The following is a 15,149-nucleotide window of genomic DNA, read 5'->3' as shown; positions in this document are numbered from 1 at the left end:
GACTGAATATGGAGTAAAAATGATGCTGGGTTTCAGGTGGCTACATGAAATACATCATCGGAAAGGGTTTCATGGGTAGTTTGGGCAAATTTCGATGAGGTACGGAAGCCCTGTTGCTAAACGGCCAGACCTATGAGTGGTGTCGAGACTGTTTAACAAAACACAGGATTTTTTTTTTTCTTTTCTAAAAAAGGTTTAGTTTGCTTTTTCTAGTATCACTATCATTTCCTAGGAGATCAAACGGCAAATAAATATAAGTGCAAAAACTGAGGAATGTGTGATTATTTTTTCACGCCATTAAGCCATGGAGCTCTGGTGCGTCTTCTGCTTGGGTTGGAATGAAAACGTATAGACACGCCGACAATATGCGACTCATATTGGAACATGTATGTGTGAACATTCCGTATTAAAGTGAATGTCGTTAATTAAGTCAGTGATGTTTACAGTCACTGTACATCATGTGACTCGTTAATTTCACGTTCGCGTAATAACTTTAAGCCGCGCCTGCTACCCGAGTCAGATACCAAAGTACTTAGTGATTCAGCTTCAGGATTTTCTCATCCTTTTGTCCATTTTTATAGATCAGGAGTTCTTAATAGCTTTTGTACCCAGGGATCATTTTTAACGGAGAAATAATAATGGAATGCCCAATTAATCACCTGTAACCCGACTCTCGTTTTGTTGTTGTTGTTGTTGTTGTTGTTAAAGTATGTGGACACTTTACAACAACATAACCCGACATTTAAGAAGATTTTATGGCTTGCACTTCAAAATCGCTTTGGTCTCCCGCTTTGTGTTTTGGAACCAGGAAGCGAATTTGCTCCACCACTAGAGGTGAACTTTTGGAGATGTGAAGCCTCAGCTAGTCAAGGACAAACCTCAGGAGGCCTGCATCTCTGCTCAAGTCCTGCTAATGAAGGAAGCTCACGCTGTTAAAGAGCACCATGAGGGTGTCACATTATAATGCATCAGTGTCCTCCTCGAACGACCTGCTTCCCTCGTCTCTCCTCTGCTTTTCTATACGAGTTGAGATTAATGGTGTTGTTTTATTGTTTATATATATATATATATATATATATATATATAGAAAGAGAGAGAGACCGAGACAGAGAGAAATAGAAAGACAGCTAGAGATAGAAGAAATAAAGACAGACAGTGTGAGAGAGGAAGAGTCAGACTCAGTGAAAGACAGACAGAAAGAGAAAGAGAGACAGAGCCATCGGAATAGAGGAAGACAGAGAAGGTGGGACAGAGGGAAAGAGATATAAGAAAAAAATGCAGAAATCGTGAAAGAGAGAGACAGACAGAAAGAAAGACAGTGAGAGAGAGGGAGAGAGAGAGAGAGAGAGAGAGAGGGAGGGAGGAATGCAGTTGTTTTCAGGTCACTGAGCTTGTTATCTGTAAGAACGAGCACAGTATGGTGAGTGAGAATGAACGAGAAAAAGAGAGAACCTGAACAAATGTGCATACTGAAGACCGTGAAGAGAAAGAGAAAAAGAACGAGAGAACGAAATGTTTAATTATTTTGCAAAAGAACTGACGGAAGAATGACAGACAAGTCTCTTTATTGGTAAGTGTAACAACACTGGCAATCCAGAGACATCTGAACCACTCATCCACAACAGCAGGCATATCACTCTCAATAAATCCCTCTTTTTTTATTCCTATAAAGTGCATCTACAGTCAGTTCCAGAATTATTGGCACCCATAAATCTATACTTTCGTTTCATTATGCTCGTATATCCTCTGCAGTTCTTTTACATGTGTTTTATTATTATTATTATTATTATTATTATTATTATTATTATTATTATTATTATTATTATAGCCCAGATTTGTGTTTAATGCTATTTTTAAATATGAATGTATTTTAAAATCCATTACACATACTGGAGGCACTTTGCTTCTGTCCACAGCGATGGCTGACGAAATGATTTTGTAAGCGTACGACCCTGTAAGTGCTGTATTTGAGAGAAAGTCTCATTGTCGTCGTTTTTAAGGCCATTCTGTTATTTTAAGTAAAAGAAAGCCATTTATTCCAGTCATTTTCAATCATTACGAGTCATCGTAACTTTAACACAGCTTTAAACTGTTCTTTACAGTACAGAATGGATCGATCCTTTCCTTGTCATATGCTACAGTGTGAATATTGTATACCAATTATGAATGATGTGTGGATGGAAATATGTGCAGGATAACATCTAAATATGATTAGTGTGTTTTATTCCCTCCTTCCATTTAACGCTGTTGGGTAATTTCGTGTCATTTGTCTCGTTTTACGTGGCGGGCTCTTGTTAAAACATATGTACGCCTTTTTTATTTAAAAAAAATAATAATAATAAAAATCCATGGAAAAATATCCTGATATATATTAAATCTTCTTAGAGACGCAAACCCTTTAGAAATCTCTAGAATAACACTCACTCGCCTCTTATTTTCGTTTTCCTCCGACAAATGGCCCGGGTTTTCCTCATAGCTCATTAATGCTACAGTGCAGTGCCTTTAGACGTTTTATTTCCATATGGTTCAGTTTGCTTTTTCTTCGGATATGACCTGCCTCTGGTCCATCTTGCCTATTTAAGCGATTAGTTTAATGGAGGGAAAATTCCGATTCCAGCCACACTCACGCAGGGAAGAGGTGGAATTATTGGCCGATCCGAGTGGGTGTGCAGAGGTCATCAATAAGATAGACGGCGGTTTGAGTTGGAATTAAACAAGCCTGCCTTTGTTTGAAGGGCCACTTAGGTTATGATTTAAAATTGCATAATGTGTGCTTTGGTACGCAGATCATTTTTACGATCTACGGAAAGTCAATAGTGGGTTGCCAACAAAGCGACGTGTACACTTAATAGAATGTTAATGTCAGGTAAATAAGTAGAAAATAAAGAAATGTTCAGATCCATAGAGAGGCCATAGACATTCCAGAGAATGCTGTAAATCTACCATCTCGCTAAAATTTATGGCGGTTTTAAACCATTAATCACGTACAAAGGGCAGAAAAGATCCTCCACCTCCACATGATGTGTTACAGAAAGTGCTGATCTATTCGATTACTTGCACAGCAGTGTATATATTTAATTTGTACCTTAGACAGATCTCGGAAGTTGCCAGGTAGTGTGAGATCCAGCTCTTCGGACTCGTAGTTGGTGAGAACCCAGGGGAAGACGGGATATTGGTTCAGGTCGTTATACGTCCGTCCTAGCGCAAAGAGAGCACGAGAGGTGTCAGTGGACATTTAATATATAATGGAGTGCAAAAGTTTACACCCCCCCCCCATTGGTTTCTGGGGTGAACCATTAATATTGTAACTCAACACCATCTATCAACAAAACAGAAAAGGTGAATTTAATGCTCGTGTGTGGTGCAATAGAGAAGCTTTTTGTTCGATGATCTGGAGATTGTGAGTTTAAATCCCAAGAGTGCTACAAGCATCCATGATTGCGACTCCAAGAGAGATGGCGTGCTGTCTTAATCCTGCTAATCACGCCGACGCTAGCCAATCGGAGGCATCCGTGAGCTCATGTATGTTTGAGCAGCGATGTTCTTTTAAAAATTCAGTCGGCTGGCTTCACGTGTCTCGGAGGAAGCATGTGTTAGCCTTGTGTAGTTGTTGTATGATAGTGGAATGCTGGATGGTGGGTGGGAACTGGCAGGTGATCGAGTGGGGGAGAAGAAAAATGTCCATTTAATGGTGTTTTGGCAACGAAACATTACAGTAAGTCATTTTCAGTTATCACAGCAGTTATCTTTATTAGCAAGCTTAAAAGTTTGTGTCCCTGTTCAAAACAAGCTCAAACTCTCAAGTAGTTTGCTATGTAGCGGAGTTAAGAGTCAACCAGGAATCAGGAAAACAGCTCTCACAAGACATAAAACAGAAAATATTGACCTTTCACCGAGCTGGAGAAGGGGATAAAGTGTTTAATAAGTGTTAGGGGAACACCATTACCAACCGTGAAAGCTATCATTCAGAAAGGAAAGAAATATAGACACTAAAACATGAAAATAAAATCCAGCCAGAGAGATTCTCAGCACTGCCAAGCTACCACCGCTGGGCTCTTGAGCAAGGCCCTTAACCCTCAACTGCTCAACTGTATAAAACGTAAGTCGCTCTGGATAAAGGTGTCTGCCAAATGCCATAAAAAAGAAGAGCAAAAAAAAAATCCAAAATAAACAGCAGAAGACCTGTGAAAAGTCATCCGAGCCAAGCGGAACAAACTTCCACATTTACACAATATTCATAAATATCATTTGGATTTATCTTTTCACTATTAATATCTTCGTGCTGATGAACCTTTGATGAAATCAATTCATTATAAGAGTAACACTAATAATGAAGGAATAACTGTGAAACATGACTCGCCTAAAACGTCTGGTTCCTTTTATCATTGAAAAATAAGGGTGTTCAGACTTTTTTTTTTTATAGCGGACATCACTGGCTCAGTAGATTTACACCAATTACAGAACTTCTATTAACAACCACACCATCGAATTCAAATAGTAAACAGTAACTGAATAAATATTCACTAATCGTTTCATTTCACGTTTTAATTACTAGTTTTTCTCATCTTATCTTATTTATTTATTTATTTATTTTTCTGATCTGCTCTTGTTTGGGTTATTTTACCACCTCAGAGAAGCTCGATATTATAGTATATACTCCATAATGTGAACATACATTCATTCATCTAACATAACCGCTTTACCACTCTGGCACCGTGAGAACACGTACAGTGTTCACTCACTCATTCAGACCTTAGCATCGCCAATCCACCTATTAGCATGTTTTTAGGAAGTGGGAGGAAACCAGAAAACCCGGAGGAAACCCACAGACATGGAGAATATGCGAAACCGGTGGCAAGAACATCTGCTGCTCCACCTTTCCAACCGTACTGTCATGTGAAAACGTCTTCTATTGCGATCGTGTTTGTCATATTGGACAACACTAGAGCTTAATTCTTTGTTTGGTCCTTTGTTAATTACCCACTGTATCACTGTGAAAGGCTGGGTAAAGCTCAGTAAGCTCTTATTTTGAAGTTCATGGAAGTCCTGGTGGTCACTCAGTCACATAGCAGCTGTACACCATTGGAACGTGAACGAAACGTTGGAGAACCCTAAGGCATGTCTGTGAAATATCCAGGAAATGCCATATGTGGCTTGGTCTTAGTTTCCTTCTTCTCACTATATATCTAGCTCGCTCTCTCTTTCTCTTTCCCTCCTCCTCCTCCTCCTCCTCCTCCTCCTCCTCCTCTGCCTGCTTTCTTGGTCGCTCTCACTTTCACACTAGAAGTCTGAGTTTCAGACGGCAAAAACTACCACCACCGCAAAGGCAGGCATCAGAAACAGAGCTGTAAAATACGCTCAGTTTCGATTCTGTCTAATTCCTCACTGGAGAGGAAAAGTCTTTATCGGGTGTGACAGTTCCGCTTAAAGCCGGACTCACGCGCTCACAACTTCCAGGAGAATCAGCTTATCATAAACTGGGAAGTCATCTCAGATATACGATTCTACGTTTGAAGTAAATGGAAATAAAAGGTTATAAACAAACAATAAAAAAAAAAAACTGCTGCTGAAGACAAAGAAGACTTTATGAAAAGATATATATATATATATATATATATATATATATATATATAAAATTTATTTATTTATTTATAGATAGATAGATATAGATATAGATATATACTATGGAAGTGGTGGTTCAGTGGATAATTCTTTCAGCTATATATATATATATATATATATATATATATATGTGTGTGTGTGTGTGTGTGTGTGTATGTGTATAGCTGAAAGCATATTGTGTGTATATATGTATATATATATATATATATATATATATATATATATATATATATATATATATATATATATATATATATATATGTATATATATATATATATACACATACATATATATATATATATATACACACAGATATATATATATAGATAGATAGATAGATATAGATATAGATATATACTATGGAAGTGGTGGCTCAGTGGATAATGCTTTCAGCTACTAATCATAAAGTTGTGTGTTCCAGTCCCAGCACTACTAAATGAAAACCCTCGACTGCTTGATAAAAAAGTTCTTTTGGATAAAAGCTTCGGCCAAATGAGTAAATGCAGACTTTAAAAAAGAAAGACACAAGAGTGCTTTACACAGAGCGTGCCAGAGCATTGTTTAATTAAGAACAAGGTTTCCAGTGCCTTCTAGCTACACCGCCGTGAATAAAAGACGTTAGAGTAGCAAAACCTAAAGTCGTAGCACCCCGGGGGCCGTATTCAGAGATGAGTTAAGTGCACACGGTCAACTTAATAATGAAATTGAGCACATAAGTACTTAGACGTCGGAATTAACTGCGGACATAAGTGCCGTTCGGAGAGCCGTGGACGAGGAGTTCGCCAGTAACAGGGGCCTGTCTGAGTCACGCATGAGTCTGACTTTAATATTAAGTCTTTTTTTTTCCCCTGTAAAAAAAAAACAAAACAACAACAATATTTCACCCTGAAACGCATGTTTTCTTTAACGTCAATGTGAGATTATGGTATTGTTTTAATAAAGAGTTTTAAAAACAACAGTGTTTTTCACCCTTAAGCTTCACTTCAATACGTGCAGAGCAAAACACTAGAGAGTATGCTGTTATAGGAAAATAATCGACGACGTTGCCAGATATAAAGCAGAACCACGGTTGTTGTCCAAAACTGATTGTTTTGGGGTTTTTTTTGATTGATTGAAGTGACAGCACAAGTGTTGTATTCCAACAAATCAATCTTTATCCTTTATCAATGAATAACGTCATACTTCATTTATCCATTTATTGTTATATTTAGTTTAGTGTGGAATTTCCGCCAAAGCAAATGAGCTCCTGTTATAAATGATATTATATCAAATTAAAAAAGCCGTGCCCTCTTTTTCTTCAATCAACTGGAGACGATTACAAAAAAAAAAAAAAAAAAAAAAAAGGCTCGTCACTTTACCGAGAAACCACAAGGTGCAAACTCAACTCAGCGATGACAAAAAAAAAGAAACGTCCTCTCACGTCCAACTTTTAAAGCACTGCGATTGTATTCCCACACATTTCTTAACGTGTAAATATGCGTATCAACACAAAAACATTCAAACGTAACTGAGACGTAAACTGAACAAGTTTTACAGACGTCTGACGAACAGAAATGGAATAAAGAGGGGGGGGCCAATATTAAAAGTAACAGTCAGTATGTGGTGCCTCCTCCAGCTGCTTTAAGTACTACAGTGCATCTCATCCTCATGGACTGCACCAGATCGGTCAGTTCTTGCTGTGAGATGTTCCTCCACTCTTCCACCGAGGCGTTTACAAGTTCTCGATCACGTCTGGAGGGACACACGGTCACGTGTGATTTTCCACTGCGAGGACGATCGGCTGTCCTTCCTGTCTCCCTGTAGCACCGTCTCAGACGTCTTACATTACAGACATTACAGTTTATCGCTCTGGACACGTCTGCAGTCCTCACGCCTCCCTGCAGCAGGACTATGACATGTTCACGCAGGAGAGCGGGAACCCTAGACATCTTTCTTCTGGTGTTTTTCAGAGTCAGTAGAAAGGTCTCTTTAGTGTCCTCACTTATTGTAACTGTGTCCTTAACACCGGAGACTCCTTCCGTGAACGCTAAATAAACGTCGAATGTCCACCAAACTAATGATCGGACTAGAGAAACAATAACATATTCGAAGCGAGCACATTCATGCGAACGTGATTTGCAGATGTACTACGGTCAGAGCTGCTGTTATGGAAAATGAATCAACATCTGACCAATCAGAACTGAGAATACAACAGCGCTGTGGTATAAAATGTGTTACTCATGAATTAGCATACGTTTTAACATTTAAATGTAGACAGCCGTACAGTAGTTTAAAGCATTGAACGTAATAATGCATCGAAAAAGATATCCAGATGTATTTCAATTTCACATATCTCCATCCATCCATCCATCCATACCACTTATCCTACACAGGGTCACGGGGAGCCTGGAGCCTATCCCACGGAACTTGGGGCACAACACGGGGTATACCCTTGATGGTGTGCCAACGTACAGCAGGGCACAATGGCACACATTCATTCATACACTCTGGACAATTGGAAATGCCAATCAGCCTACAGTCTTTGGATTGGTGGAGGAAACCGGAGAACCCAAGGGAAACCTCAGAAAGACGTGGAGGCTGGATTCGAGTCCCCGACCCCGGCGGAATCAGTTCAGTGCACAGTTTATATTAGTATTAGTATTACATTACTGCATTACTACATTGGAACCTGCTGTATTTTTATAATAGCGCTAGACAAACCCGTGCCTATATAAACACGTTCCCAGAGAGAAAGAAAAGACATTCCACTTAAGTGTAATTACATAAATGGAGTGATTCTGTGTAACTGTCTCACAGACCTGAAGGCGTTTTGGATGAGCGCTAAGGGTGAACAGTTCACGAAATCAGCTGACACTCGCCTGATTCTGCTCCACATTCTTACTCGGCGTGACACGCAGCTGGAGCCGTGGCACGGCACGGGAGTGCAGGATTGACGTGGGATTGTGTACGAGCTTCATTTGCCCTACTCTTGCCATAACGCATGCAGATTACAAAACAGGAGGACAGCATCCGGCCTCATTACCAGATCCAGCCCTATCGATTCCCCATTCATCATGCTCTTAATTAGAAGGCACGCATCACACATTCCGCACCAATTATCACACCGACGTAATAGATACGGGCAATTATAAAATCACTACGGAGGTTTGTAGTTAAAAATCCTTAACACCCGTTGTTATATTCTGCGGTGTTTGCTGCTGTCGTGATATATAGTTCGTACCTCATGTCTTTTCTCCTGAGGAATCCTTCAGTAATCCTGAGCTGTTAATGCAACTCGAGGTCACGAGGGATTAATACGGCATCCTGTGATCTAATTAGATGTCAAACGAACGAAGATAAAATATAAAATAGCCAGGAGTCTGAATCTCCCACTACTGAGGCCAATAGTTATTAAAGGCTGGTCCAAAAAAATGGTTTGTGAGAAAGTTTGTCATTTTGAAGATGTCCTCCAAATGACGGAAGAAAACGTTCGAGCGCAAGATCGGATTTTATAGATCGGATTAATAAAGACGCAGAAGTACGTCGGCAGTCAGGAGGCTGGATTATAGTTTACACTCGGTATTAAGGGTTAAATGCACGGCTCGACGGCATCATAAAACTGGAAGGCATCGCTTTTATTATACACAAATTATCACACAGGAAACAATCATACTTCACAAAGGGGCTCCTCCAGGGCTATTTGGATGGTTAATGGTTCTTGATATTTAAAGGCGTTCTATAGGATACATTTCTGAAGAGGTTCATTGGGTTCCTCAAGGGGGCCGTTTATGGTGCGAGACGGAGCCATTTTCGGGTTGACCGACCAGAAGCGTCCATTCGTGTCCCTGTTATTTGTAAACAGTTCGCGAACTGTACTGCGGTGTAAACAATGCGCATTTCCTTTCACAACATCGTTTTAAATATCGTTAATAATCATACACTGTTGAAAGATCCTTAAAAAGTATTTTAAAGTGGCATGGCTTGCTTTGTGACGTCAGATGAACTTATATAACTTATATCACTTGTATAGACATCATTTTGCTATTCAGCACAATGACCTTAACCACTTAATGTGTGTACTAACTCCGGTGGCATTTAGCCGACAGCCCAGCACTGATGCTGACCAAATCCCAGTGACCTTCGTTCATCGAGGTGAATGTGTGTGCCGTGCGTTTCAGCCGAGCTTTGATTACTCGGGTCAAGTACACGGTGGAGCGGGTCAGAACCGAGAAGAAGAGAGGAAAAGAGAGCTGACAGCACCGAGGCCCGGGCGGAGGATGTTAATAACAGTGAAACGGTGTTTAATTAGGAGAAGAGAGGCTCTGCGTTAACACCCCCTCTCTCGGGCCTGTCTGTATGCCCAGGCTTCACTGACACCTCTGTCAGCCCTGGTCATTACCACTTCAGTTTTTTAATGAATTTTCTCCCTGTACCCATCGTGCCTTACATCTAATTAGCTGACAATAATGTATCAGAGCAGCACGAGAGCTAAATATAAATATGCATGAATATGCAGCGCGAGCCTGGATGACACTTTTCAGTGTCAAAACAAAAAAAGGGTGTATAAAAGAGCGTGCGCGAAGAAGTTGGTGCACATTAGAGAGTCCGTAACCGAACCTCTCGACTGTGCTGACGCACACGTTCACACTCCGTGCGACTAATTATCAAGAAAAACGCGCCGCTCCTGATCTCTCGGAAACGGCAGATCGCTGAATCAAAGGAGGGAAACTTTGCACCTGACAACAGCATTGCGTTCCTAAATAAATAATGAGAAGGAACGTTGTTCGTAGCAATAGAATATAAACACACTTAAAAAATATATATATGTACACACGTATACAGTATATACACGTAGAGTACAGTGAGGTCCAAAAGCCTGAGCCCAGAGTGCGAATGTGAGACTTATTTATTTATCCATCCATCCATCTTCTATACCGCGTATCCTTTTCAGGGTCACGGGGAACCTGGAGCCTATCCCAGGGAGCATGGGGGACGAGGCGGGGTACACCCTGGACAGGGTGCCAATCCATCACAGGGCACAATCACATACACACTCACACACCCATTCATACACTACGGACACTTTGGACACGCCAATCAGCCTACCGTGCATGTGTTTGGACTGGGGGAGGAAACCGGAGTACCCGGAGGAAACCCCCGCAGCACGGGGAGAACACGCAAACTCCGCACACACAGGGCCACGGCGGGAATCGAACCCCCGACCCTGGAGGCGTGAGGCGAACGTGCCCCTTATTTATTTATTTATTTATTTATTTATTTTCATCTAAAATTGGAAATAAACCGAAGGTTTTCCAACTTTGAAATATCTAAAACAATGAAAGTACACGTTCAATTTCCTGAATATTTAATATTCAAGATTCCGCACTAGGTCTGGGTCTGGTCTAGATTTCTAGGTCCCGATTTAAACGTACGCAAATACGTGCTATTTATTGGCCACGTTAACCCGCTTTATACGAAAGCTCAGATTTCCCCTCATGTCTGATCTCTCCTATCGAAGCGCGTGTTCACTCCGGTGGATTCGATCTCAGACGGATCAGAAAGTTTCACACAAACGTGTGGAGTCCACGCCAGCTGGAGTCCACGCCGTCATTACAGCAAAAAAGAAGACGTACTGAATACAGAGAAACTCTCAAAGTGCATGTGAGGATTTCAGAGGTTTGACTTTTCACTCGAGCTGCTGTGAGTAAAATAATTCGCAATGAAAGTGGTTGTAATAAATCAGGAACGAATGCAAAATGATCATATAGTGTTGTATTGTTCGTTTGTAACGAGTCTTTATGATATGTTTTAATGGACCACCAGTACGAAATTCATGAGAGATTGATTTGATTTTATGAATGAGGCATGAAGGAATAAAGCAGGTTCACCCCTTTACCCCATTTTTAATGTAGTTTTAATTGTCAGGAAGGGGTTATGTATGCCTCATATAAGAACATAGTCACTAGGCTTAAGTAAAGTAAACTACAAAATTTAAAATGTCTTATGCAAATTAGAACCTGGAAACATTTTAGCTCACCTGCTAAAAGCTAGCCAGCTGGCTAACTGGAGTGTTTGTTTTATTCTGGAATAATCAGACAGGGGACCTCCAAATGTACCGTTTCCAACATCTGTGCCAGCGGTGTACATACTAACAGCAGAGCAACACAGTGATGCTAGCAGTAGCTCAAAGTGTGTCGGTTTCCCTAATTATAAAGTCATTTGCCAGTCACAGGGAAATGAATTCTACCCGTCCTGCCACAATGACAGCATTAATCAAACACCATGTACTTCACTCAACCACAGCCACATCGTAGAAAACAATCCCTCACGATCCATTTCAGGATCCACGTCTGATGAAGAGTGTAATAAACTCTGACCTGCAATAGTATTTAGGAACATAAGGTACTCGAAGTTGGAGATCTCGCGTCTCTGCCAGCGCTGTGTCATATTGGAGGACTTGAAGAGCTGCCGTGGCGTGGCCAGGGAAATCCGCCTAAAAAAAAAAAACAAAAAAAAAAACAGCGTTACACACTTCTGAAGCTCAGACCTCCACATTTCCTGCCACTGGCTTTGGCTCCACTGAATTTTGGCTCTAAGAAATGTGGAATGTGCAACTGTTTCGCCAGAAGAAACATACAGAACCAAGAGAAACGAGAGAACATAAACAGGCACGGTCACACTCTCAGACATGCAAGGCTGCTCCGTGCCTTCATGTGGGGATTAATGAAAACATGGCCGGGACTGAATGAACTGCTTTTCAGAAGTGAAAAGTGCTAATAGTGTCAGTTTGAAGAGACGCCGAGACATATGCTGTGCGGAAAAGAAAAAAAAAAAGCTGCAGTGACATGACAGAGATCAAGCGGCAGGCATTATTACAGGCCCTATTAATTACAGCTTTAAATTCTCACCTTTCAAATTCAATTCATGGAGTTTTACCCACTGCGTATCTATCTATCTATCTATCTATCTATATATATCTATATATATATCTATATATATATATATATATATATATATATATATATATATATATATATATATATATATATATTCTCTTTCTTTTTTTTTTTTTAACTTCGTCTTTAAATGATTATTATTTACGAATGAAGGAATGAATGAAGAAGGAAGAAAATTCCAGGAGCTGCAGCGTCCTTCAAAATCACTTCAAAAAATAAAATCCAACAGGGTATGCTGATATTTTTTTTCCTAAAACGGCATGCCACATGGTGCTTTATTCCTTTTACACCACAGTAGTTTGGCAGAAATCGCATTATTTATTTATTTATCTGTTAAAGAACGTCACGTCGCAATTTTTTTTTTTTTTTTTAAATCTCTTTATAGTTACGTGTAATGTTGTACATCGTCTAACTTGCATTACAGCAGTTAGAACAGTACTTTCCTCCTCAGGCTTGGGGTTTTTTTGTTTTTTTTTTTCTTTCTCCCCCTCGCTCGAAATGCAAAATGCAGGTTGTTAATATACTGATAAACCACTGATACGGTCCTCTGTCCTGAAGACTGGAAATCTTACTGATCGGGTTAAATAAGTGCTAAACACTAACTTGAAATCTCCTTCGAAAACTTCATATCGACAAATACGCACTATATGTGCAGCAGCTACTATACAATATCCGTGGCTAACAGACGCTAAAGCGATTAAAAGATAACACAATGAGTGCATTAACAATAAACGTGACCTGCAGCTGCACTACTGTCGTATATTTGAGAAGTGAGAAGCCCAACCTGATTAGCAACATGACACTGTTAAATCACCAGAGTGCGCTTGGATGTGCAGGAAAACCTACCATTTGAAGATATACCTGTAATTAATTATAACATTTTGCCAAGCTACAGCGTATATGATGTGTATCTGACCATCTGATAAGACCGAATAGTCCTTTGAAAGATCTAGTCTAGAGTCTCACCCTAGAGGAGAGATGAACTAGTTCAGGGTAATCAGGGTCACGTACCACTCGGCTACAAATAAACAGACGACTGTGACTATAATAACAGCATCGCGACCTGCACTTGAGTCTCTCAGGCACGTGACTAGGCCTAACCAGGTAGCGCGTTTGAAATTGACAAACTTTTAAAGTGGTCGGACGTAAAATATAAATTAGGTTACTCGATACACGTCCAGCGAAGTGACGTACCTGGCCTGTGGGAGTCCGTAGCTTGTGCCGACACCTACACGGGGTAAACTATAGACCACTTTCTTCACAGTGGGCTGGTCAGGGAAGTTAAACATCACTGAGGCTGGAAGATAGAATGACATCAGGACATAATTTGCATAAATGGGACATCAGACAAAGTAAACAGTTTGACTATGCCTTTTGAGGATGTTGAAAAGACACCTATTGCGGTGGTTTATAAGTTATTCAGTGTAATGCAGACCTAAAAAGTAGTCTTTTAGCTCAGAGAGGATTAGGGCAATCCTGCTTGGGTGGCATTAAATCCGATTCATTTTTTACACTGCATGTTATTCTAAGATTAGGCCCACGTTTTGTGTAAAAACTTGGAAAGGTGGACGATTTACTTCTGTTGGCCATAAAGACTTCCAGTGCGGTGTTCTGCAGCAGATAGCGCCGGGCGAACACAGCTCGGATCTCGCTGAACATCCATTTTCCATGCAGCCCTTCGGAGTACACCAGCACCTGCTCGAAGCACAAAGATGCAGACAGGAGAGCGAGCTAAAGTCCCACCACTGGGTATTAAATATCAGAGCACTTTACTTTATTGACACTGATCACAACTATTCAGGGATGTTCGCTAACTGCGTACTCGGTGCTAAATTCACGTCCCAGAAGAGAAGCCTGAGCCGGAACGTGGTGGAACGTGTTTGAGCAGTTTATAGTGGCCCTTCGAACATTACCGAGTAGTAGAACTTATTAAAAGTTAGATTTCACTCAGGAATCCTGTCAGGTTAGCTTACGTTAGCCATTTCACTTTTAAAATCCTCCGACGAAACTTTAACATCGCGTCATTAATCCTTCCAGGTTTACGTTAGATAGCCGATCTTATGCTAGCTAGTCGGCTAGCTATAGCAATGACGCGTATCACATCTATTAGCTAAAAATCCTGTCAGGTTCGCTCATGTTAGCTAGCTGCTTAGCTTTGAGTGCGATGAATGTGAACACGTATGCATGCGACTTTAAAATCTTCCCAGACATCTAGCATGTTAGCTCACGTTAGCCAGCTGGCTGGCTTCGGCAATGACGCTCGTGAACATTAACACTGTGACGACGTCTAGGAAATACCGTCAGGTTATTTAGCTATCTAGCTTCAGCAGTGGACATTATGAATATGTATTACGAGATACATTTTCTTTCAGAAATCCTGTCCGAATAGTCCGTCTTAGCTGGCTGGCTAGATTGAACAAATAATGTGTGATAGCTAGCTACCTTTGAAGATTATAAAGATATTAAATAAGACTTTCAAAAAAAAATAATAAATAAATCCCTCTGTGGTGTTAGCTAGCTTTGTAGTTTTAGAAAACTCTGTCAGGTTCAACAGATCTGTAGTTTTAGGAGTGGCCGATGTGAATATTATT

The 15,149-nt window shown here is 40.4% G+C and overlaps 1 protein-coding gene across 1 annotated transcript in view; it reads right to left on the bottom strand.

Moving 5' to 3' along the window:
* Positions 1-15,149, bottom strand: part of nbeab (neurobeachin b) — a 378,177-nt gene that overhangs the window by 75,003 nt on the left and 288,025 nt on the right. Inside the window, exons 40-43 of the mRNA XM_053687300.1 lie at positions 14,136-14,253; positions 13,753-13,855; positions 11,980-12,095; positions 3,086-3,198 (exon numbers count right to left, since the gene is read on the bottom strand). Coding sequence (XP_053543275.1) covers positions 3,086-3,198; positions 11,980-12,095; positions 13,753-13,855; positions 14,136-14,253 — 450 coding nt within the window. The remainder of the gene's footprint in view (positions 1-3,085; positions 3,199-11,979; positions 12,096-13,752; positions 13,856-14,135; positions 14,254-15,149) is intronic.

The sequence above is a fragment of the Ictalurus punctatus genome, chromosome 17, assembly GCF_001660625.3.
Source record: "Ictalurus punctatus breed USDA103 chromosome 17, Coco_2.0, whole genome shotgun sequence".
Lineage (NCBI taxonomy): Eukaryota > Metazoa > Chordata > Actinopteri > Siluriformes > Ictaluridae > Ictalurus > Ictalurus punctatus.
Note: the sequence above shows the minus strand (reverse complement) of the source record. Positions and strands in the feature narration are given on the sequence as shown.